Raw genomic sequence first — 27,017 nt, 5'->3', positions numbered from 1 at the left:
ACCCCAGATCCTTTCCCTTTGCCTCCATCCCTCAGTTTCCAGAATGCCAGCTGTGAGGCTGACCTCCCCCAACCTGAATTTGAAAATGACTCTTTTGGGAAGCCAAACTACCCAATGTAAAAGATACTGCTGCGTGAGTATCTTCAGTGAGATGCCCAGGTCCCTGCTAGATACCCCCCAGGTGAGGATGAACAGGTGAAAAACCACAGCCGCACAGTCAGGGCTTCCTGACGGCTTTTACCGTCTTGATCTAAACATCAGCTGGGACCAAGGATTACCTGACATGTGAGGAAGGTCTCTCACATGAACAACAGGAACAAACCAAAAAGCGGAGAAAGGGAAAAAACAAAGATTACAGACAGCCAAAGGCAATTTTAAAAAATCTTAGAATTAATAATCTCAGATAAGAAAAAGTAACGTGGATGAAGCGGCTACGGAAGTATCCACAAAGGATTCCTTCAAAGAAAAAGAAAAACTCTTGGATCCTGAAAAAGAGAGAAACAAGTGGGTTAGAGGATAAAGTTGGAAAAAAATCTCCAAAAAAGAAGAACGAAGAAAAACAGATTAGAAACAGGAGTGAAAAGAAAATTAGAAAACCAATCTGGATGATTTCCAGAAAGGAAGAACAGAGAAAACAAAGTGAGGAAATTAACAAAGAGGTAATAGGGAAGCGTCCCCAAGGTTGAAGGGCAAACATTTTCAGACTGAAGAGGCCTGCAGAATGCCTAGCACAGCGGAGAATGGACACACGCACCAGGGCCCACTCCTGCGACACTCAGAACAAGAAGGACCCAGGCCAAGACACAGCACTGTGGAAATGCAGACATCAGGGCAGAAGAGAAGATCTAAGTAGCGCTCAGAAAAAATAAACAGGTCACACACAAAGGATCGGGAATCAGAATGTAGACATCTCAACTGCCAGACCACAAGCTAGAAGAAAACAGAAGAGTCCTCAGGATGCTGAGGAGAAAAAAAATCCCAATGTAGAATACTGTTACGAATTACTTGTGAAGCTGGAATTAAGAAATATTCAGATAACAATTACCTCCCATGGAGCTTTTCTGTAAAAACTGCCAGATAATGGGCTCCACCAAAGGGATGTGATAAACCAAGAAGAGAAAAAAATGTGAGCTCTAGGAAACAGAATCTTGGAGAGAGGAAACAGGGATTTCCTGGATGAGGGTGGACGTTTCTAAGAAGATGAAACTGAGGATAGCTACTGTGACTGAATCCCTACTCAGGGGAGAGTTTCTGTTCTGTGGGGCAGTTTAGAAATGAATGACTAGGTCACAGAAAATCAAACAAACAAACACGGCAATCATTAAACACTGGAAAACTCAAAAGTAATACGATAAAGTGAACTGATTATAGTATATCATGAGTTTCATTTGCAAATAAAAGCCACAGCTACATCCATGTAAGTAGTTAATATTGATTTGGTAGTTACTTAAGAAACTGATGACAATCTATGGGAAGGAGGGAAACAGAAGGCAAGGGAGAGTGGAGACCAAGAGCTAAATTTTTATTATTCATTTAGGACATCAATAGATCATACCTAATCTGGAAAGAATAACTAAAGAGCAGTCAACTGTGTGACATACACAAGTGGGGAACATCCTAGAGGAGCTGCCCCGAGAGGCAGGGATCCAGAACGGGGAGGCAGGGTGGTGGGGCAGGAGACTGATGTTTTCAATAAGCCTCAGAGCACTGTTTCTCTTCAAACTATGTATAAGTATGGCTTTGATTTACTTTGGTTAAATAACTGTGATCATTTGGATTATAATTTGGCTGAACTTAAAATTTCATGACAGAAGAGGTTGGCCTCTGCATCTGAAGGGGAAAGTGACATGTACATCCATCACATGCTCTGGACCACTGAGGGGCACCAGGATGAAGGTGGTCCTAGAAGCACGTGGAAGAAGAGCATCCTTGCTCCCTCGCCTTCTCCTGGGAGCAGGGCAGTGGTCTGGATCTGGCCCAGGGTTGGGCCGATCCGTGAATCAATAGGATGTGTATGGGCCAGTTCAAGTTCCCAAAATACCCCCCCCCCCAAAAAAAAGAGTATTTGTAGTGGGTCTTTTTCATTTTTTTCCTTCCAATTATAAAGCTATGTTTAAAATAAAAGCAACAATAAAAACTTTAGAAAAAGAGAAAAGAAAGAAGCCAGTAAGCAAAATCCAGGGCAAAATGGTCATTAGTTCTGTTAGGTCAGTCAAATCATTATTATCCATTGTGTGTGTGTGTGTGTGTGTGGGGGGGGTGATTTCCAGAAATGTTCAAGAAACTGCTTCCAAACTCCTCACATCCTCCTAGAGATTCAACTCAACTACAGAGCATTTTACTTGTTTTCAACTCAGAAGAGGTGTCTGAGCCAAAAGCGCGTTCACAGAATGAGCTGGGTAAGAAGCAATGCTGTTCTGTTGGATCCCGAGTGACTTTCCTCCTGGCGTGAGAAAAATCATGCAGGCAATACTGAACCATGTCTGAGCTGGATGGGCATTCTCCTCCCTGAAAGAGAAGCTGGCCTTCTTCAAGGAGAATACGAAATGGGTTGGAGGTGAGGGAGGTAAAACAAACTATTTTAGGTTCTAGCTTTTCATGAACCCTTTCCTGATCAACCCTTTCCTCCCATCTTTCTGCCAAAGTCAGCTTCTGATCAGCCAGCTTGAACTTGGGTCAGCGCATGTTTCCCTTGTCTGTCAGCAGAATTCACACCGTGTCTGATATTACAAATTTAGGAAAAAAAGTGCTGGAAAGAGTTAATAGTCTCTAATATTTCCCCTCTTTTTATTGGCGGCTCTAATAATTAAACACAATAGCTTTCCTGAACACACGACCAGAAAGTGGTCTCTCTCAATTTCCTCGCGTCTCTCCAAAAGTCTAAAGTGGTTTTACTGGTACAAATAGAATGGCCACATGTGACTTTTCCGATAACGTGCTCCAAGACTGACTGCTGATTTATATTTAGAGGCCAACTTACACTCAGCATGTGTGGCACTTCACTCATTTTGTAATTTTCAGCAAAGGTTGACAACACCTTAGAGGAAATTATAGTTTAAGAATAACACTTCAGTTGAAAACAAAGCAACCTCAAATCAAATTCAAATAAAATCTTATTTTAGGGAAAAAAAACTAGTGGGCTGAGGCAGGCCCACTCTTTTACTCTGAACAAAAAGGAGAGGAGAGGAAGGGGTTCTTCTCGGGCGTTCTTGGATACCACTGCACATGATGCAGAAACAGGAGGTGCACATGGCTTAAACTCTAGATTTTTTTTTTTCCAGAGCATCTATAAAACTGGACAATCTGGATCATTCCCTTATGAACTGACATAGTATTAAAACAACCAAGTGGTCTTTGTCCTTCTTTGGCTACCCAACATGGAACTCCCCTCTTATTTGGGGTAAAATGTCATGATATTAAGGATTGCCCCCAAGTTAGATTCCTCCTGACCTAGGCTGTTTGCTCTTCCCTGGCCTCTATTTGTGCCCATTTTCTAAGCTTGGGGCTCAGCTTCAGAACAGGTCTATGCAACATCCTTCCAGTAAACTCTCATTCTGATTGAGTTAATGCAATCAGTTTCTGCTGAAACCAAGAATTTTGATCAGAGCATACCCAACCTCTAAATGCACAGAAATTACATATGTATTGCCCTTGACAGCGAGTCAGAGCATCCACGAATATTTCCAGGCACAGGGAGCATCCTGTATCTTGAGGCCAGCTGTTCCCCTGCTGGATAATTGCAGATGTTACAAAGTAGTTTCTTTCATTGGGGTGAAATGGGCCTCTTTTCAACATTTATCCATTGCTCTACTGATCTCTGGAATAACCCACAGCAAGTCAGCCCCTTCTTTGATACTATAAGGATAACTATTTGTTGATAGTTATCTCAGTCCTCTGTTCATCATTTCTGGTTTCCAGGGAAAGCCTGCATTAACCTGGTCACCACCTTCCTTAGGGTCCACTTGACTGTCATTATTTTTGACTGAACCCAAAAAACCAAAAAAACAAAACATCAGTGTTTGCCAAAGTACATGATGTATTGTACTGGTGGTAGAGGGCATTAAACAACATTGAATCACATAGTGAGGAACTTCTTTTATTACATTCAAGCCTTCTGACTCTACCAGAAAGTTTTAAGTTTGGAGCTTGTTTATCATGAACACTTTACTAATATTTGCCAACATCTCTTAAATTCTTTAGTGATGTGGTTTCCTCTTCATTATATTTACTTTTATGGCAAGCAATTATCATTTTCCCAGTTATTGCAATGATATTAGTTTTATCTATAAAATTTTAATTACAAAAGTAAGTAAATTTAAAGAAGATATAAAGTAAATGATAACAAAAGTAATGCACAGGGATGGCCCAAACCATGATGATGTCATTGACTAACATCTGGGAAACACTGCTTTAAGAATAGCTGGTTCTCTGCAGAATAAAATGGGGCCACTCTTTTGATCTAGACACTGTACCTCATTATGCCAGCCCTTATGCTATCTTTTTTTTTTAAGCAGTTATTCATTACCATCAATTTCATCAGGGATAACTTCTCTACTTATTTGCAGTAGCTAACCCTAAAAACTGTTTTTCTTTGAGGCTCTGCCAGACTGTGGTTAAAGCATTATGTTCTCCCTCATTCTTAGTTCCTATTTTCCATCACTTATTCTTATTCTTATTCTTATTCTTATTCTTATTCTTATTCTTATTCTTATTCTTATTCTTATTCTTATTCTTATTCTTATTCTTATTATCCTCCTCCAATGTTTTATCAGACCTACTTCTTGACCAGGTTGGTTTGGAATCCCAAATGACTAACATTCAGCATCCTTCTCAAAAGCCCTCAGCCCAAGACCCCATGGAGCAGTAGACATGTGCACGTGGGCTTACCTGTGGCATGTTCGCGTAGACCTACATCAAAGGCAAGTTTATCTGTCTGGGATCTCGATGTAGTCAAGCATGTTAGATACTGTGGAACAAGAGCAGATGCTAGTGAAATCATACTCTCCTGTCAAATCTTGGCACCTCACCACAAGTTGGCTTCTAGTTGTCAATTTCAACATTGAGCTACTATGGAAAGGACTTGTTTATCTTGTTCATTGCCACAATGCTTCTGGGACATACTTCTATAATATATTTAAAACCTCAAAGATGTTCTTAACTGATGACCCAGTGATTTACATTGTAGTACTGTATATTATAGAAATAAGTTTGAAATATTGAATTATTAAATATGCTTTAGTTCAAAGATACTCTAAGAAGCTTTAAACTGGGAACAATATACATAGAAAATAGGTGATTAACAATAATAGACTGGGGTTTCAAAATGTAGAATAGATAAACAAAATTATACTGTATAGCACAGGGAAATATATACAAGATCTTATGGTAGCTCACAGCAAAAAAAATGTGACAATGAATATATATATGTTCATGTATAACTGAAAAATTGTGCTGTAAACTGGAATTTGACACAACATTGTAAAATGACTATAACTCAATAAAAAAAACAATAATAGAAAGGTTGATAAACTTTGGTACATCATTTTATGGAGTATTATGTTACCACTAAGAGTGTTTGTCACGAGTGTGTAACAGCATGGATCATATACAAAACAGTGCACATATGCAAAATTTAAATGCCTTACAATCAGGCTAAAAGGAATGACACCAAACTGACAAGTTGTCTTTGGACAGTGGGAGCAACCATGATGACTTTCCTATTTCTATTTATTTTGTTTTTCAAATTTTCTATGAGCTTTGACATTTCTCAGATTGTCTATTGTTTTCTAATTATAAAAATACAGGTGCATATACAACTTAAACACTATTTAAAAATAACTTAATAAAGGACAAAAAATCCATGGCCTGTTCCCCATCCCCTTTATTGACAGGCACAGAAGGTGGTCTCAGAATTAGACGGGGAGGCAGATATGCCCTTGGCACACGCGTCCTGAATGATACTTCCAGCTGTCTGCAATGGGAAAACCGAGAATCATAGCTTTGGACAAAGCCGTCTCTCACAGGCTTTATTCTCACAGCTGCTCCTAAAAGGAATCAGCCAGGGAAGTGGGTATAGCTCAGTGGTAGCGTGCATGCTTAGCATGCACGAGGTCCTGGGTTCAATCCCCAGCACCTCCATTTAAAAAAATAAATTAAATAAACCTAATTACTCCCTCCCCCCAAAACAAAGTAACAACAAGAACAACAAAAACCAAAGATCTGTAAGGAACAGGCCAACGTGGAGTTGATGTTAACCGTAAGTGGGATTTCTTGGGAGTGGGAGGCAATAAATCTAATGATAAATAACGTAAGCGTTTCTAGCTCTAACACAAGTTTTCAGAGTCAAGAGAAGTGTACCATTTGTGATTTTGTTTATTCTTTTTAGGTAGAAAAAGAGAGGTGCTAGGGATTTATTTACCCTCTAAGAAGCATCAGATCATCCCCTCTCAATTCTAGAGACTGCCAGCATACCAAGTTTCCCCACTCTAATGTCCCCCTCTCCTGCTCAGATATCCTTCCATTTGGTCATTTTCATTCTTTGTCCTTTGCCACGAGGGACTATAACAGATGAATGTTCAGGCTGAAAAGGTCAACTTCTTACCAGTGCTCAGGAAAAAAAAAATGCTGCAATAAATAAATAATTTAAGAGGCAGCTACTGCTCTCCCTGCCAAACTGACAGTTCAAGCTTGGAGCAGAACTTTGCAGCACGCTGCAGGTGTAAATGTGTGAAAGAAAAGTCTTGAATTAATGGAACAGTTTTCCACTAGGGCTGGAGAAAGAAATCGTCCTTATGCTGATTGCAGGCGAGAATGACACACGTAGGACTGGGAGTAAACGTTATTAGAGTTGGCACATGTTATACTTGGTTGAGATCGTGATATTCCTCTTAAAACTCCCTGCAGAAGAACGCTGCAATATCTGTATTTTACAAGTTGTATTTATTTATATCTTGAAAAAATTGTTAAGTGGCATTGATTACCACCATTTCGGTTATTTCTGGTTCTTGATCCCTGATTAGGTACAGCCTGATCTTCCTTCTGTGACTACTTTGCTCCTTTCCTTCCTCCTGCCTCTGGATGAACATAATACCTTCAAATTCTTCCAGGACCGAAGGCACCAGATACCATCCTGGCTCCATTAGCTGGTTTAAAGAGGAGAAATTCCACAAAAATCCCATTTGATTGCTTCTCCTCCTATGCTGGTTACCCTTGTATACTCAAGTAATCAGTTACTCCATGGTTTATCTGATCATCCATTCAACAGATATTTACTGAGTGGCTAGTATGTCAAGGCACTGCGCTTGGTCGAGTTAGGGTGAGTTAAATTAAAAAAAAAAACAAAGAGGTGGTCTTTTTTCTCAGGGAGCGGGAAAGAAGGTGGTCAGACATTAAAGCAAACACAAATATAACACTGCAAACTGAGGTAAGCCATAGGAAGGAAACACTAAGATGATAACATGCTATCATTATTTACATTCCAAATGACTCCCTCTGATCATGTCACCTGATCTAGACACTAGCTGGTTCCCTGACCTTTCTCCCCTCCTCATCTCTCCTCTCCTCCTTGAATGGGGAAAGGAGATCAGATGTGCTTACCATTCCGCTGAAAGAGTGCCGCAGGAGAATCGCGTGGCCGTACAGCAGGGTCCTGTGGCCACCGCCTTGTGCTGCCTGTGGGGAAGGAGGGAGAAATAGGTCAGCGCTGGCCAGGCCTGGCCTCTCTGAGGGCAAGCAGCACAAGAATTCTTGGAAGACAGACTACAAAGAGAAGACCCATCGCGAAGCTCCCAAGAAATTCATTCTAGAAGCGAGTGGCCAGCCTACAGGCGGGGGGGAGACTCGTAACCACAGCCATGCAACATCCTCGGGAGAGGGTGAGTGGGGCCACACCTCTTCTCCGAAATGGCCCCTGCCCGGGATCAGCAGAAACCCAGAGCTGTTCTACCAGAGAAGCACGTAAATGAGATAGGTACTGCTTACCTTCCTTTGAAACTTCTCAGAAGCGTTCAGAGTGAGAGAGAGAAACAAATGTGATGTAACTACAGCCTAGTGACAGGAAGGCAGCTTGTGGGGCAGGCATGTGGTCACAGCCTGTGCCTTGTGGTCTCTTACCTCCAAGGCACTCGTGCCTCCCATCCACTCACTTAAATAGGTCCTGTTACCCAGACATCATCCATGAGAGATGGCTCTGAAATCAGTGATGCAGAACTAGATTCTCCAGTCAAGGGACTGACTCGGTGCTCTCTCTCTGCCTTGCCAGGTAGCTCAACCAGTGGAAGAGGCACAAGAGGAAGAGACAGCCCAACATAAAGACACCAGCGCCTGCATCTGACTTTTCCCCCAAGTCTAATTCACATACCACAATCTCAACTGAACTGTACGTGATATGAGATGAAACTATTGTTGATTCCAGTTATAGGTGAGCAGGTAACATGGAAAACTGAAATCTACAAAAAATCCTAGAATTTTCTTTTTGGCATCAACATTTTCAATGTTTACTTAAATCTCTCCCCGTCACGTTAACTTGTCGTCAGAGACAGTCACAATGTTTTTGGATCACACACCCCTTTTAGGAGAAAATATTTGAGCATAAGCCCCCATTCCTAAATATGCACAAAAAGAAAAGCTCAAAGCCTGAGATTAAAAGGAATCCTTTGTTTTCCTTCCACCTGCCAAGGGCACCTCTTATGCACCGTCTTTTACTTAGCACTACAGACCAGCAGCCCAAGGGGCGGGTTTGAGGATGGCTCCTCTCCCGTGTCCACCCCCAATCAGGGCCTCGCGCGATGAAGGGGGAGGCTGGTGGAGTGGAAAGAAGGTAGAGGTCTGGAGAGGAAGGCCTGGAGTAATTCTATTTCAACTCTATTTGGATTAACAGAATCGCTCTGTCAAAGGGATGATTTTTCATGTCATACAACAAGCCTAAAGAAAAGGAAAAAGATAAATGTGGTATCATGTTTTTAAAAAAAGCTGATAACTATATACCAGTGTGGCTGTGGTTTTCCCACAGCTGTGGAGATATTTAAGTCTTCTCCAGACTTTAATACTATGGAAGAATAAGATGCTTTTTGCAACATTTCCGAATTTCTTGAAGTCCTCTGAACTAACTTTAGTTGCTGTATTTACAAATATGTCAACGGCTTATGTTAAAATCAGTCACACGAAAAAATTTTCAAATCTCATCTAACTGGTATTCTCCCTGTATAGTTACAATATTACAAGTTCATTGATAGCTCATGATGGCTTATGTTGTGGGTTTCTGCTCCTAGACTAGTCCTACGTCTCCCAACTGAACACTGATGGTACTTCCCATGGTCACACCTTCCTCTTATCAATTCTGAGTAATAGTAAGTGAAGAGTCTGGAGTTGCTGACCCCCAAAAGTGGCGCTAAGGAGCCGTGCTCCCCCCATCTGGCAATGTCGGAAGCATCTCCTGGCCCTTATGTCCTCTATTATGATTCCAACAGAAAACCAGAGTGTCTGAACTACCCCACTGGGGTGGAATGGGATGTCACGTGCCCACTCCTCCTTCCACTCAGGCAGTAGGTCTCAGACGCTGGTGAACATCAGCCTGTTAAGGCACAGGCTGCTGGACCCCACTCCACACCGTCTGCTTTCCTAGGCTGGGGGTGGAGCCCAAGAACTTGCATTTTGAACAGGTTTCAGAGGGTGTGACATTGCTGCTGCTGGTCCAGCAACTGCATTTTGAGGACCACTGCTTTGGGGAGTGATCAAACTTCAGTGTCGGGAGGGTATAGGAGCTTTTCGTGCAGAAGCTTTGATCATCAGCATCCTGGGGAGAGCTGTCATTGGCACACACTGCATGTCAGGTGCCTTCCATACCATCCCAGCCCATTCTCCTAAATTGTCAAGGCAGGAGTGATTTCATACACTTGGAACATGAGGAATTGGAAGCTCAAAGAGGTAAGGATCCTGCCAGATGTCATACAGCTGGATGTGGTGATGGTGGTGGGAACTGAACTCAGAGTTAATCCCGAACTTGAGATCATTTTGTCCTACTTTTTATCATATTAACATATTCATCATATTTAACATATTCATATCACATTATGTTATCAATATGTTATCATATTTAATATATTCATTTGCCTACTGTGTACAAAACCAGTGTACAAAGCACCAGGAAGAGGAGGATAGAAAAATACTCCCTCAGCGCCTTAACAAAGGGGAATTGATGCAGCTGGAATTAAATGAGCTCTAATCACATGGCAGACATAGAACTAAGTGAGGTAAGTCAGGCAGAGAAAGATAAATATCATATGATGTCACTTATATGTAGAATCTAAAAAATATTATGCAATTAAACTTATTTATAAAACAGAAAGAGACATAGGAAACAAACATGGTTACCAAAGGTGGGGGATAAAGTAGGAATTTGGGATTAGCAGATACAAACTACTATATACAAAACAGATAAACAGTAAGATTCCACCATATAACACAGGGAACTATATTCCATATCTTGTAATAACCCATCAAGAAAAAGAATATACATATGACTGAATCACCATGCTATCCACTGGAAGCTAACAACACTGTAAAACAACTATACTTCAATAAAAAGAACAGAAAACAACAACAAAAACTATACCTTAGGAAGAAAATCCTGACTGCAAAACGATAAAAGAACTGGAGACAACAAACCCTAAGAGCAGAAAAGATCATTCTCTCATTCAGTTTCCACAGCAACATAAGGAGACCAAAATTCTCAGAGTCATCCTTTACCCCATTCTCCCTCTCACACTCTACAGTCAATCCAAAGTATTTTCGGTGCCACTTCCCAAATATATTCTCTATCCAACTACTGAGTGCTCTGCTGCCACCAGTCTAGTCCATCCTACTGCCCTGTCTCACCTGGACTAACTACAACAATGGCCTCCCAGCTGTGCTCCCCGATGCACCCGTCCTATTTGCGATCTGAGCTAAAGCGGTCAGAGCCATCATGCTCATCCCCGCCCCGCCATGGCTTCCTTTCACACTCCGAAGTACGACACCCTCACCATGGCTCCCAAGACCCTGCATCAGGAACTGGCAAATTTTTTCTCTGTAAGAGACCAGACAGTAAATATTTGGGGCTTTGCAGGGTGCATATGTCATACAGTCTTTTTTTTAAACAACTTTTTTTCAGAAATTAAAAGCCATTCTTATCTAGAGGGCTATACACAAGCAGGCATGGGCTGGATTTGACCGGCGATCCCTGCCCTACTTGGTTGGGTTCCCTCTACCTGTCTGACCTCATCACCTGCCAGCAGCATGGTCTCCTCCTCTCCCTATGCTCCAGCCACATGGCCCTTCCTCTACTCGTCAGACAAGGAAGCTCCTACCTCAGGGCCTTTGCACATGTGTTCCCTCTACCTGGAATGCTCTTCCTCTAACTCTCTCATGGCTCATTCCCATCCTTTATTCAGCTCTGTGGTCAGATATTGCATTAGAGAAGTCTTCTCTGATCATTCTTTCTAAAAGAACAATCACCTCACTCTACCACATTTTTTCCTGCTTTATTATTTTTCATGGTATATTTTATTAGCTGATATGATAATATCTCTGGCATATATCTCCCCTCCCTTCCCCTAGGACATAAGCTCCATGAGCCTATGTTGTGTTCTCTGACATATCAATATCAATGTTATCAGTGCCTAGCAAACAAGAGGCACTCATTTTCATATTTCATATCTGTATTTCTTAAAAGAAGGAATAATAATCAGACAAGGTGGTCCTTCTGTCTCCCTCATACATATGGGAAAAGAGAAACTCTCCCATGGTCAGCTGGTAAGCAGTGAGCTTGGATTTGAATTTGGGTCTAACTATACATTCTACCAACTCTTTTCAAGATTTGATGCTAATTTCTGGATAACATTCCAGGAAATAATGATATGCTACATCGAAGACTGCATGGATCTGTTCCCAAGGGGGATCCAGACCTCAAGACCGTGTACTTTATTCAGATGGCAGTCCTGTTCCTGCTGGGAGTGACCCTGGCTGTCATCACTGGCAGAAGGAGTAAACATGGTACCACCTCACAGGATGGGAGTGGGGCAGGAGGCAAAGTCAGCAAAAGCGCCCTGATGCCATGACCTGAGGAGAAATGTTCCCCTAGATTGTTAATTCAATCATCCCGCCTGTCATCTCAGAATTGATCTGTCAGTGATATTTCTTTCAGTGGTTCCCAGAGGACACTGTCTCCAAGGAAAATAAACCTCATATGGCAACAAAGAGAGAGGACCTCTGCTTCTCTCTGGCCGTGCATGAATGTTTCAAGACCATTAGCTCTCTAAGCCACCTTCTTTTATAATCTGGAACCCCAGGTTCCACTTCGGGGATCCAGGCTCCTTGGAGATCTAACCTAACCCTTGACAGCTTCGGGGGCCACCTCCCGGGAGAGCTGGTGGGACGTGACGTCACTTCCTGGATATGGGTGTGTGCACTCCCATTTTCCTTTCCTCCACCTGCCCCACTTCCCTCCCACCCTTTTAGGCTATCAAAGAAAGAAGTCTTTCTAGAAGGTCACAAAGCAACATTTCTCAAACATGCTGAAGGCCCTTTACATTGCGTAGGAGGTTTCCTTTGACACAAGTAAGAACTAAATAATGATGACACCATATAAGTAAACAACAACAAACCAGTAAGACCCAACAGCAGAAGCGAAAGCAAGGAATCTAGTAGTTTCAGTTAAGAAACATAATGAAAAGCTCTAGTCACGGTTGCTACAAAATATTAAATTTTTAAGGAATGTACCTAAACCTTCAAAATGAAGCCAAAAACCTTTATTCTATACAATAAAATTTGATTTGGTGAAATGGGAAAGCGTACTTTGTTACAGAATGAGAATAACAGTATTAGTTAATGCTTAGTCTCCTGAATTTAGTTTACAAATTTAATACAGGTTTAATGAAAATCCCAGTAGGGTATTTTGGAATTCAATAAAATCACTATAAAATTAATCTGGAAATATAAACAGTAAGAAATTTTTATTTTGAAAAGGAACCAAATTTTGGGAAATGTTACAAAGCAAAATTCATTCATTCTGGTAATGGTTCAAAAGAAGAATGTAGCATAATACAGACAGTCCATAAACAAATCTGAAATGCAACATATGATGAAGCAGATTTTTAGGACAATGAGGGGAAGGCAGGATTATTAAGCAAATGGCTCTCTGACATATGGATAGCAGACCAGAAAAGTATTCAGTCAGATTCACAGGAAATATAAAAGGTAGATTAAGGATGGGTAACGGAATTAAATAATTCATTTTAAAATTAAATTCTAAGATGATAACTAGCATGTAACAAATAGTCCACATTCCTTTACAGATCTAATACTTATCCATGTTTTGAAGCAACAGATGAACTCAAAGGAAATGAAAGGCAGATATGATTGTGCCAAGATTACTAAACTTCCAAACAATGGAAACACCAGCATTTAATAGACTACAGAAATTCTTTGTATCACTTTGACAAGAGGATTACTATCTCATTGAAATGTAAGGGAAAAACAGCATCAAATAAAGAAGTAGGCAAAGGATATGAATAAATGATTCATATCAGGAATAAAATTAAAGCATATGGCAGAGATTCTTTCTCCTCTCGTAATAAAGGAATGACAATTAAAGCAACTTTGATATGCCATTTCACATCAACTAAATTTTCAAAAGTAGGGGGAAAACCCTTAATGCGATCAGAGATGCAATTTAGCTGGTGCGATCCTGTACAAGGTGGCACTGAATACAACTCTTCTGCAAAACAATGCAGTAATATATAAAAAGAGCTATAAAGAAGTCCATAATCTTTGCTGTAGTAATCCTACTTCTGGGAGTAATTTAAGAAAAGCAAAAAACACCCACTGTTGTGATAAGAGCATCATAATGGGGCAAAACAAACAAACAAACAAACAAAAAAAAACCCTGAAAGCTCCTGAATTTCCAAAAGAAAAATATTCTCTAGTAAATCCTGAGGCGTCTTCAGGATGTTCTGTCCTGCAACCACTAAAGACGACAATTTACAGAGGCTACTGGAAGCACAGAAAATGTTTATGATACACTGCTCTGAAAAGGACAGAACGCAAAATGCCTTCAACTATTATACATATGCAAAACGATAAGGAAACCTAAAAAAATCAAATAGCTATTTGGGTGGTTGCAGAACCACTGGACTTTCCTTTTCCAAAATCTTTAGCATTACTACCGCACGATCCTTTCAGTAAAAAGAGCGCGTGCGTGGGAGGCAATACCCACGCCGCGGGTGTTTCAAGGACTGGACGGCGACAAAAGCGTTTTGTCTATTTGTTAAAACTTCAGTTGCTCAACGTGTGATTAATTTGCCAGAATCCTCTGTAAATGCCTTTACCTGCTGGAAAGGTAGCTGGCAAAGCGCACCTAGCATGCCTGCTGTTAGGCACTGACTCCAGGGTCCAGCCCTACCCTGGTGCTGGGTGGACAGCCCCAAGACACAGCCTTTATCCAAGACACCTCTGTCCCCCTCCGAGTTCCATTAGGCCTAGCCCTCGACTCAACAGGAAAAATCTCTTGCCCAGGGAGTCACTCCTGCTTGGATTCCAAACACACTGGCTCTTCCAGAAGCCCTTAGTGGACCCTTCACCTTGGATCCCACCCTTGTTCCTAAATACTTGGTTTCTGCACTATTCCATGTTTCGCACGGCTGCCTCCCCCAGCCATTAGGTTCCAGATCCACCTTCCCTGACTACTACTGGTCATCATGCCCCTCTGGCCAAATTCCCAAGACCCCACTCAAGCACCCACTTTTCTAGGATAGGGGGACAGACAGAACTGCATGATCAGTGGGAAAGATGGGACTCCCCAGCTCATATGGCACCAAAGGAACTGACAGTACATTTTCCAAATAGGTCTTGGATTGGAAACTCCTGGTAACAGGGACAATTTTACCCTTTAATGATAGTTAAAGTAGTATACTGGGATTTAGAAAGTGGTAGTAGGGCACATGTACAGGTTAGTTTAACTTAAAAAAATTTTTATATTGATTAGATAAAGAAGTTGTGGGATTTATATACAATGGAATACTACTCAGCCATAAAAAAGAAAAACAATGCCATTTGCAGCAGCATGGATGGACCTAGCGATTATCATACTAAGTGAAGTAAGTCAGATAGAGAATGACAAATATCATATGGTATCACTTATATGTGGAGTCTACAAAAATGACACAAATGAACTTACTTATAAAATAGAAATAGATGCACAGACATAGAAAACAAACTTACGGTTACCAGGGGGAAAGAGGGAAGGGAGGGCAATACATTGGGAGATTGGTGATCTGGAGTCAGACCCAGGGAATATGACAAGAGAAATTCAATATGCACATTCTAGCCAACCTAATTCCTGTACTATGTGTGAAACCCTAAAGAGCCCAATGCTGGGCTCTAAACCCTTTTATTCACCACCTTTTCTGGATCGGATACTCTACTCTTCAGCTAGACAATTTCCAAGCCCAGCTTTTGGTTCCCCACTTTGGGATACACAGACACTATAATAAGCACAAGGTATCATTCTTTTAGTTTGACACTTTGATTTTCCACTTGCACAAGGATGGTTAATATGAATCTAAAACTCGTAGTCAAAGATCTCTGAGCCACTGGCTATACAGAAAGCTACACCATCAGGACAGAGTCCCCTAAAGAGGTGTCCCCCATAAGAAACCCTTCAAGTGAGTCTGGGCCAACTCGACCAGGACAGTGCAGGCCCTTACGATGAAGGCACTTGAAAGGAGGACATGTTCTTGGCATCCTTCATGGGGCTCTTGGGATACTGTTAAAAATCAAAACCATGAAATAGAATTTTAATGAAGTTCAGAAAAGAGGAGGAAGTGCATCGTCAGATAGCGCACCTCCCCGAGTTCAATGATCATGGCAGTCTCCCCACCCACCTACTGACAAGACAGGCCCACGACCCACAGGCTGCAGGTACAAAAAACCCCACGGAGAAAAGGCTGTAGCTGGTCTTCAGGGGGCCTATGGCGGCCTCTGCTCCGCTGGCTGCTGGGCTCTCCCAGCAAGGTCAGCAGGGTGACGGGGGCTCGGAGCCCCACCTCCCACCCCTCAGGGCTGCCCGGTCCCCATCACTGCATATCCCAGGGTGAAGGAATAGAATGCTCCAAAAGCTGTGCACAAAGACAGGCTAGTCTCTTTTCTTTCTTTCATTTTTTCAATAGGAAAAGCACAGGCAAAACGCAAGCAATCCATCCCCCGACCATCTACCACTGAATGCCAAATTTACCATTCCCACGATTCATAACTCATTGAATTCAGCCAGCCTACCCCCTTGGAGGCAACCAGCATTATTCTTCCAGAGTGAGATTTTTGGCAATCTCATTTTTGTTCATATCATGAATTTCATGGCCACACAGAAGCATTTCAGGACAAAAGGATGGAAGTCCAGAGCCTGATGTGAGAAACTCTTAAGTTTAGGGTCATGAGCGAGCATCATCTGTAGCAAGAATCTGTGTAGCCAGGAGGTGTTTTCTTCTAGGAAAGTGCCTACATGGCTTCTCTTCCACACGAAAAGGGTAAGTAAAATCTGAGAGATGGCTCAGATGAATTACGGATCGCAGAAGAGCCCCTGGGATGACCCCGAGTTCACTATTTCCTGTGAGCACTTAAAGTCATGAGAAGGAAGAGCTGGTGGATGGTGTAGACGTGAGCCCCGAATGCACGACTGAAGACAACTAAGGAATCTCCTGCCTTTCAAGGATTTCTGCTGTTTGAGAATGGTAGACATGTGCCACCGTTTTCCCTCCGCCGTGTCCCAATCCATCGTGTTTGGGGAACAAATTAAATTACTTTTGAAGGTTCTACTGAGAGAGCTGGAATTTTATAAATGCTGATTCTGAAACTGGAGAATCAGCATTCTCCATTGAGGGATAAAAAGGGTGGCCGTTGGGATGCCTCCAAATTAAGCATGGGGTCATTCTAGACCCATCAGTGCTTCCCTCTGAACAGAGACACCACAGGGACACCAGACAGCCAGGATGGCAGCTTGAACGTTTCCTATTACAGTGTCTTAAAGGAGCAAATCGACAGGCGATATTTGTCAGGGTATTAATGATGTTTAGATTGATGACAAGTATGTTTGAAAGAGGTGAAGCAATTATTTTCTTCTCTGAATTAATCCCCCCCACTTCTCCTATAGCCAACTAACAGATTTCTAAGAATCTGACACTGCCAAGTTCATTGTTTTACATAAAAGGATCCTGTGAGCCAGATTTGTTTTCCAGTCACTGCTCTAGTGTTTATTTAAAAACTCATTCTCGTCATTGATCAGGCCTCTGATGAAACAGTGGACCAGAGGCCACATAGGGTCAAGATTAAGAACTCTGCTCAATCATTTCCTTTCACCCAAGGTAATGTATAACAAATATTTCCTGCAAAGAGTTTAACAGCTAAAAGGTCAGATTACCTTGACATAAAAATCAAAAACTGTCTTTAATCTACTATTTCTCCAAGAAAAAAGTCACCATTCATCCTGAGGATAACAAAACAGGAATGTTTTTATCATAGAACCACTAGTGAGTCCTACTGTGTGCAGACACCTCTGCCCTTGTAGGCTCTGGGGCAGAAAATGAACTCAATTATATTTTGTTATTTGGTCCTCCTCCTTCCCTTCTACACTCCTTAACCCACTTTTTTTTTCTCTCCCGGATGCCCTTTATCAACACAACTTCTATTTCCCTATTTCCTTCATCCCTCTAAGCACCTTGCACAGCTCCCAATTATGACCTTGTTGGATAGAGGGAAATTCATCCTGTTCTCTCTACATCCACACAATAAGCCTGGAGCCAAGTTTATTTCCAAGGAAAACAAACAAACAAAAGCCAGACCTTTCCTTGAAGTATAGGAAGTGGCTGTAGGTGCAGAAGCTGATTCTCAGAGACTTCTGTGTATGTGTGTACGTGGGCCTGTGGACAGACAGAACTCCTAATACTTCCTGTGTGTCTATGGACCATATACTGCTTAGGGGGCAATGGCATGAGTCTCTCCTGGGTTGACTTTACAGAAGTGGTCCTCAATCCCAACTATCCATCAGAATCATTAGCGGGGCTTTAAAAAAGAAAACAAAGCAAGGAAAAAACCCACTACAGCCCCAAAGGCAGGGCCATTTCCCTAAGACTCTTGTGTGGTAGGTCTGTGGTGGGGCCTGGAGCCCCAGGCATTTCTAATGCAGAGACAGGTTTGACAGCCATCACCCCTCTGGGACTTCCCGAGCCGTCTTGGACACTTCATCTAAGTAATCGGTATGATGCTTACTGTCAGCAAGTAAGTCCCTCTTTTCAAAAGCATCACTCTGGACCAATGGCTGATTTTCCTTTTAGCATCTCTCCAGAATCCGACAAAACCAAAGGATACACATGGTTGCCTCTGGATAGCTCTAGGACTAATGTTCAGCTCTAACTCTCAGTCTCTCAGTTCTGCTGCCACATATGTGACAGGTGGAAAGATACAGACTTCTTTTCTGTGTGGTGAGGACCCTAGGCAGTTCAAACTTGGTAGAAAAAGAGTTTCAGGCCCACCACGATCACCCCTAGATCTCTATATCCATCTTTACGGCGTTCAAGGTCAGCTAGACCTGAGTTGCGTTACCTGCAATCTGGACTTCCCTCTCCCACTGGTGTGGACTCTGTAAGCCCTGGGAGGAGATGAAGCTGAGGGCAAAAACACAGCAGATTAGGGGGAAGAGACTTTCACTTTTCTTCTCTTACAACTTGGTCCCCCTTTCCCCAGTCAGTTACTTCCAATCTTCTGTTCTTACTCTGGTTGCTGTGTCTCCAGCCCTTAAGGGTACACGTCTGCATTCTCACCTATAACATTCCACTTTTATCTCGGTGTCTGTATGTAAGCTCTCTTAGATTTGTTCTGAATCGTCTAACACTTGGGCAGTGCTATTTCAAAAGCCCAGCTCAAGTCTAAGTGGTCCTGCCACCAACTAGCTCTTCTGTCAAAGAGAAAAATAAAACTTTTTCTTTCGAAAGTCTCCTCTGCTGATCTGTGAATGGAAACCAGGACCTGGATACAGCAAGCACTATCTGATCTACTTCTCCCCATTGTGCAGGGAGTGAATTTATCATATTGACATTCGGAGGATAACCACCTGGCAATGATAGTAAAACCCAACTAGAGCTACAAGCAACCACAGCAAAGCTTTGTGGGCAAGGGGGAAAAGGCACTTTAAAATTAGCACCTGCTATCTGTGAGAGGAGGAGGAGAGTGGCTCAGAAACTCCGAGTATGGTTTACAATTTGAAAAAAACTATGCCAAAATAAAACTAAATCTCAGATGTGCCGATGTTTGACTCCTTCAATGGCTGGGAAAAAATCAATCAATCATTTCCTAGTGAGGCTGGTGGTTACCATTAATATAATGTGGTGATTTGGTACAGAAAAGAACACTGCGAACAATGAATTAGCTGAAAAAGAAATAAATAAAAGATCCCATTTACAACAACATCAAAAAAAAAATCCTTGGAATAAATTTAGCCAAGAAGGTCAAAGATCTGGACACTGAAGGATACAAGACACTGATGAAAGAAACTGAAGAAGACACAAATAAATGGAAAGATACCCTGTGTTCATGCATTGGAAGAATTAATATCGTTAAGATGTCCATACTACGCAAAGCCATACATAATTCAGTGTGATCCCTATCAGGATTCCAGTGGCATTTTTCACAGAAATAGGAAAAAAAAAATCTTACAGAAAGGAACTACAGAAAACCTCAAATAGCTAAAACATTGCTGAGAAAGACAAGCAAAGCTGGAAACATCACACTTCCTGATTTCAAGCTTTATTACAAAGACATAGTAATCGAAACCATATAGTGTCTACAGACACGTAGATCAAAGGAACAGAACTGAGAGCCTAGAAATAAACTCACGCATGCATGGTCAACTAATATTTGACAAGGGAGTCAAGACTAATCAATGGAGAAAAGACTGTCTCTTCAATAAATGGTGCTGGGAAAATTGGGTATTCACATGTAAAAGGATGAACTTAACACCACTCAAAAATGAATGGAAATGGATTAAAGACTTGAATGTACAACCTAAAACCATAAACCTGGAAGGAAACAGTGAAAAAGCTCCTTAACATAGGTCTTGGCAATGTTTTTTTTGGCTATGATGCTCAAAACAACTGCAACAAAATTAAAATGGAGGAAAATATTCACAAATCATGTATATGATAAGAGGTTATTACTCAAAATATATAAAGAATTCAGACAACTCAACAGCAAAAAACCCCAAATAATTCAATCAAAAATAGGCAAAGGACTTGAATTGACATTTTCGCAAAGAAGACACACAAATGGCCAAGTATATGAAAAGGCGTTCAACATCACTAATTATTAGGGAAATGATACAATAAGATATCATGTCCTGCCTCTTAGAGTGGATATCATCAAAAAGACAAGAGATAACAAATGCTGGCAAGGAGGTAGATAAAAGTGAACCCTCGTACTGTTGGTGGGAATGTAAGTTAGCGTAGCCACTGTGGAAAACAGTATGGTGGTTCCTACCATATGATCCAGCAATTCCACTTTTGGGTATTTATCCAAAGGAAATGAAATCACTATGTTTAAGAGATATCTGCATCCCCATGTTCACTGCAGCATTATTTACAACAGCCAAGACATGAACACAGTCTCAGTGTCCATCAACAGACAAATAGACCAAGAAAATGTGGTACAGTGGAATACTACTCAGCCATAAAACAGAAGGAAACCCTACCATTTGTGACAACATGGATGGACCTTGAGAGCATTATGCTAAGTGAAATAAGTCAGACAGAAAAAGACGAAAAACTGTCTAATTTCACTTACATGTAGAATCTAAAAAAAACTCAAACTCATAGAAAAAGATATCAGATTTGTGGTTCACAAGACAAGCGATAAGGAGCGGTGGAATGGGGTGAAGGGGGGTAAAAGTTACAGACTTCCAGTTATAAGACAAATAAGCACTGGGGACACAACATCTAACCGACAACTATGGGTAACACTACTGTATGGGACGTTTGAAAGGCGCAAAGAGAGTAAATCCTGAAAGTTCTTACCACAAGGGAAAAAAATTTTGTAACTACATGTAAAGAAGTGACGGATCTCAACTAAACTTACTGCGGTCATCATTTTGCAATATGTGTATGTCAAGTTGTCACGTGGTATGCCTTAAATTTGTACAGTGCTGTACATCAATTACATTTCAATCAAAAACAACAACAACAGCAAAAAGAACACCGCAGCTCATCTCTGCTCTTTACCCAGGAGGGATCGCTGCTGACTGTGAACGCTCCTCAGAAGTCTGAAGTAAATATGTCATCTAAAGAGTCTGCAGTGAAAGGGAGTCACAGGAGCAGACAGACTGCCTTGAGCCAGGGCAGCTATAAAACATTCCTAGTAATTTATCACCGACTAGTAATCAATATGCATCTGTAGCTGTCTGTGCAGTGTGAAGAATCAAGGAAGAAGAGCTTCCTTAATACACTGGAAAACTGTGCCATGAAACCAGAGGACGGAAAACCACAGACACACAGCAGGTATTCCCCAAATGCTTTTTAAATAATGGAGAAAGGACAGCACAATACGATACAGCAGGAAATCTGTTACCGCCAAGAGAAAAAATAGTTGAATAAGTGCTCATGTTTTAATAAAGCAGGAAAAACAAAGCAAGGCTGGACTTATATTGGTGTTATCACTGTGAACCTTGCATTCACATTCTTCATAAAACTGAAGCCTCGATCAGTAAGTGCTTTAAGTAATCTCTTTCAGTATCACACTAATACCTCCTCCCACTAGTCATGGGGGGGGGGGCAACATAACACACACCTGTCACCCCAGAGTCTGGTCTCTAACATTATTCACCATGAGATGGAACCAGGGATTTTTAAAGAGTTGTGTAACTTCATATCTGTGACAAAAAACTGAGATAAGCTTTGGAAGCAAGCCTCCTCTCAAAGACCTCAGCAGGAATAATAATAATTAAAAAAAAAAACTGGCAAAACAGAGAGGATCTGAGCATCACCAAGAAAATGACATTATATTTTGGGACAGGTCAGGTATCCACAGAGAGGTGTGAGTCTAAGATGACATGAAAGTCATGGGGTGACACAATATGTGAATGAGTCACTGTAACGTATGTGTGAATTCCTACCAGTCTTAAAGCAGGGATTCTAAATTCAAATTATGATAATCCTGTGTAGATACTATTTTTCACTCACTAGATTATAAAATAAGGGTATAAAGTAGAAAGGCTATTTAGAAGGTGGGAGAAAACTGGGTCACGTGTTTGGTTCTTGCATTGATTTTGATAACATGGTGACCTAGGTTATTCCTTATCGGTGAACTACTATAGGGATCACTTTTCAAAAAAAATGTATCATGGAGTGCCGCAAGAGCTCCGTCTGGCACAGAATGGCATTTAAGTCCCCATGCACTACAAACTAGACACTCTGGAGTGTCAGGAAGGTTGAGGACCCGACGGGTGTGATGTCTTCTCAGCCTTCCCTGCTCTGGGGCTCCTGGCATTTGTAAGGGAAAGCTAGACGCAGCCTGACACTTCTTTCCCAGATCAAGTGATTATATTTAAAATAGATCATATAGATTTGGAAGTCTTTTGGTTTGGAGGAATACACATATGTATATGTCCTAAGAACAGGATTTGGGGCTGGGTGTATCTCTGTTTTGTGCTAGACCTGAGGAAAAGCTAAAGTGGCCCTTATGGGATGAAACACAAGTGAATGTCTAATACAGATTTCTCTTAATTAATTTGGGATGTTTCACAACAATTGGGACATCATTCTTCAGAAGGGGGGATTTAAACTATGTTGAAATCTAACGTGCTTATTAATACAAGAGATTAAATTAGATTCTGTTTTCCTCTATTAGAATTATATTTTAGTAGCAGCATACTACAGGGGAAAAAGAAATGAAGTAAAAAAGATAGACACAAATACATTCCTTTTATATAGGGGGAAATGTTTGGAAAGGCAAGCATAAATGTGGGGAAATGTTGAGTGATATTTATTATTCACCAGAAAGAAAAATGCCAAAGTTCATAAATAGGATTAAAATGAAGTGAATGTGTAATTTAAAAAGTACACAAGTCAGTGAGTCCTTATGGACAGAGAGACAAATGGGGTAAAGGAACTGGCAGAACCGAGGAGTATTTAATATTCTTGCAAGCACAAAAAAAAAAAACTAGGTGAAACAAGAAATCAGTTGCAACTTGACCTGTTAGCACCAAGATTCAGCAAGTGAATTTATCATTCCTGGTTTCCCTGGGAACAGCTCAATCTAATAAAATCTAATAAAAAATGGCAAATTAAGTAAATAGTGTTAGAGGTGAAACAACTATGGTCTAGTTTGCTCCATGTGGGGAAGAGATACAGTAAAGAATTTAAGAGGGATCTGTGCCCTAGGAAAAGACTGAGGTTACGAGACCAAAAACTGGAGTTCCCTATGAACAGATTAACTTGAGAATGCATTCTTGAGAGAGCCTGGGAGTACTGCAGTCCTACTGTTTCCACACTGACATTGACTGAAATCAGTGTTGCTAATAAATCATGGATTTGTATATCCCTGTTGCCCTACATATCCAAGTGGCTGCCCAGAAGCAACAATGAACTGGAAAACAGTCGCTGCTCATTCTCCTGGTGACCCAGGGTAATCATCTGCTGCTTAGACCTTTCCCAGGCCTTGAACATCATCCTGGGGCTGAGGCCTGCCTGAGGGTGGTACGAGAATATGACAGGGTGCAGAATCCACCACAAAACTTACAACCCCGAATGGAGCAAGAAGTTCTGAAATGCTAGCCTCTTATTAAATATTCACCTTCCTTTTCCCCTATTATTGTAAATCTCTGGATGAAACTGGTGCAGAAATGTGTTATTGGACTCAGTTAAAGGCTGAGTGAAGGAATTATATACTACATCAAGTCATTGTTTCCAAAATTTGTGTAAATCCTAAAATTGAATCAGGGTTTTCCAGCAGTCCCTTAAGCAAGCTGCATGGGAAAATCCCCATAAGGGGCAAGGCATAAGTAAAGTTGCTGGGGTTGTAACAAGGAGAGACAGTCCTACAGACTACTGGGGCAAAATGCCTGGTCCTCTTGCCCCTGAAGCTGTGTGCTTGAACTGAACACACAGCGTGCTGCGCTGGCTTAGAGAATCAGCACCATGGATAGCTCTCTCTGCTTGGCTGACTAAAAGGTTCCTCAAGAATTACAATTCAGTTACCTGTACTCACTGGTAAGATTAAATCTGGAGACTTCTGTATTCCAGTAGTAAGTCTTAAAATTTCTAATACCGAGTCACAGACTTTCAGAAATAAACATATCTATTTTAAGATATACACCTGGTTAGAAATATAAAGTAATGCACTCAATTTACCTTTCTAATATCTCACCAAAGACATAAAAGCAGGTATTCTCAGGAGTGGTCATGCTACAAGTTTCCATCACTGGCCCCAGCCCACACCCCTGAGAGCAGGACTCAGGGGAGTCAGGAAGAGGAAGCACTTTCTCAAGCAAATTCCCAGAGGCTGTTCTTCAGCAGAAGCCTGCATGATGCTGGCCACACCGACATAGGAACAGCTCTGATTTCATTCCTAAGAACAACATCCCGGTTCTCCTGTTCACTCCCTCTGCTTTATAAAAACAAATGAGCAGTAGAGAAATGGGGGCGGGGAACCCAGCCTTCAGACACAGATCACTAATAAGATGGCAGCATAGTATTTTTAACAATGTGCTGGCTCCACTTTTCTCTCCAGAATGAAAACACAGGCTGCACACAGGTGCTATGATCTCAGAGGCCTCTCCCTTCCAACACAGAGCTGAGACCAGGAGTTATCCACCAAAGAAGATGTGAATAACTACCACCAATAAGGGCATCAACTATCTGGGTTGATATCAACTATCAAAAATATTTTTGCAAAGCAACAGCTTTTAAGCCAAAACACGTGCCTGGTGTTTGGCCAAAACTACTTAGAACATGGAGCCCACAAGCTGTACATGAGAATAGGCCTCAGGGGTTCACTAGCTCAAGAACTGGGGCGACTTCAACGATAGGACCAAAATGGATCATCAACATAGTTGCCAATCTTATATTTTGCCCAATAAGGGCATGAAAAAAAAAAGTAAGAAAGAAAGCTGTCAAGAGAGAGAAAAAGGAAAGAAGGGAGGGAGGGCTAGAGGGAGGCAAGGAGGAAGGAAGGAAAGGAAAAGAAAGGAAAGGAGCTGTCACCTACACTATCACTATAATTTCCAAAAAGGAAATTTACCAACTTTATTTCTGTTATAAAATACTAAAAAGGACATAATCACGGAGAACAAAAAAGGCAGACCTTTCCATTTATAAAGTTAGCTTAATGAAACAATCATACATTGTCTTTATTTTCCTAATGATGACTTGCAAATTTCCTCATGGACAGACACTGGTCCCGGAACAGTGTCCCAAGATGTTCAGGAGCTATTAATGCAGTTCAGAGGACTCGTTCTGCAGAGGAGCAGAACAAGGCACAGAGAGCGGCAGTCCTCAGGCCAGAAGGCCAGCCCCTATTAGTCCCATAATTTCCTCCCACCTACCAGAGCAACAGCTCTGGAATGGGGAACACTGTCCACCTCAGTACCGCCCCAAGTCTCAGCTACAGAAGACAGCAGGTAAGAACAGAAGCTTTCTGCCTTCAGCTTTCCTCCTCTTTCTCTACAGAGTAGGAGGCCTTTTTACCCAACAGGTTCCCTAAATCTTCTTGTTCTTATTCTCGCTTTCTCTCCATTGATTCCATTTGGTCATTCCAGATCTTTCTGTTCTAAAACCAGTTATTAGTAATCATAGATCTGGGGCACTGGCTGCAGGGTTTTTGCTCCAGGGAGAATTAAAATGCCAGTTGAGATCAGGGTTTCTCTGGCACCAAGTTAATTTTTCTTTACCAGAATATCCAAATAAGTGCTTTCATTAAACTTTCATGAAATGGAAATAAGTTGGCATTTTTTCTAGTTCATTCAATTTTCCCCACAAATATATAATTTAAACTCTGGTAGCTATTAAAAGTAAATTACGTGATCAAAGGAAAAAATCTAATAAATAACCTGAAAGGCTTCCATTCTCCCAGGATTTCTTGAATTCCAAATGTGCTTCATTTGTAAAAGGTAAGCAAGTCTCTTAAAATGAAAATATTTCCCCTAAATTCAAATATTCTACAATTTAAGATTAAAACAAATTCCTAGCAATGCAGCTGAAATCCATCTCTCCCTCCCGACTAGTGATTTAAAAGAAAATTTTCAGCAAAATTGCTCATCAAAACATCCCCCACCCAAGAGTACAACTGTTTACCTACTTCGTAAGTGCTGGAAAAAGTTTAGACACCTCAACCCCTCCTCATTCCTTTAAGAAACTTTGATGAAGATGTTCAATTTTTTTTTTGGCAATTAAAATGGGTCAAAGAGAGAGAGAAAGAGGGAGAGAAAACAACCTTTAGTCCAGCCCTAGGGAAGACACTCAAGCTTTCTAAGATGACTGAATTCAGTGTGACCAGACTACACTGACAGAACAGTCCAATGTCCACAGCAAGAATGAGAAGAATTCCAGAGTTCGTGAAACATCAGCGAAGCTATATGTTATCACATTCGCAAAATAACCTCAAGATCACAGAAGCAGATTGATTAAAGTCAGGAGGCACTGACTTTAGAATGAAAAAGATTCCACCAAAGAAAAGGCAATTCCACTAAAGCTAAAACACTATATTCAGAAAGGGGCAATTTGATAGAGTCTGGAGCTTTAAAAATTAGTTCTGTGGGTTCTCTCACTTGAAAACCCTTCTACTCAGGATATGAAGAAATGTAAAAAGCTAGTTAACTTTAATGGTTGTTCGTGACTGTTGAAATTAACATTGGCTCTGCTGCTGGTTCATTTTGGGGATGCTGTGTGAGAAACGGAAAATATCCAATTAGCTTTTTCCATTTTTATTATGAATTCCAGCCTTATGGGAGA

The 27,017-nt window shown here is 41.3% G+C and overlaps 1 protein-coding gene across 1 annotated transcript in view; it reads right to left on the bottom strand.

Annotated features, from left to right (window-relative positions):
* Nucleotides 1-27,017, bottom strand: part of RYR3 (ryanodine receptor 3) — a 499,145-nt gene that overhangs the window by 282,124 nt on the left and 190,004 nt on the right. Inside the window, exons 4-5 of the mRNA XM_031453356.2 lie at nucleotides 7,597-7,671; nucleotides 4,888-4,966 (exon numbers count right to left, since the gene is read on the bottom strand). Coding sequence (XP_031309216.1) covers nucleotides 4,888-4,966; nucleotides 7,597-7,671 — 154 coding nt within the window. The remainder of the gene's footprint in view (nucleotides 1-4,887; nucleotides 4,967-7,596; nucleotides 7,672-27,017) is intronic.

Source organism: Camelus dromedarius, chromosome 5 (assembly GCF_036321535.1).
Source record: "Camelus dromedarius isolate mCamDro1 chromosome 5, mCamDro1.pat, whole genome shotgun sequence".
Lineage (NCBI taxonomy): Eukaryota > Metazoa > Chordata > Mammalia > Artiodactyla > Camelidae > Camelus > Camelus dromedarius.
The sequence above is the reverse complement of the archived record's forward strand: the minus strand, read 5'-3'. Positions and strand labels throughout refer to the sequence as shown.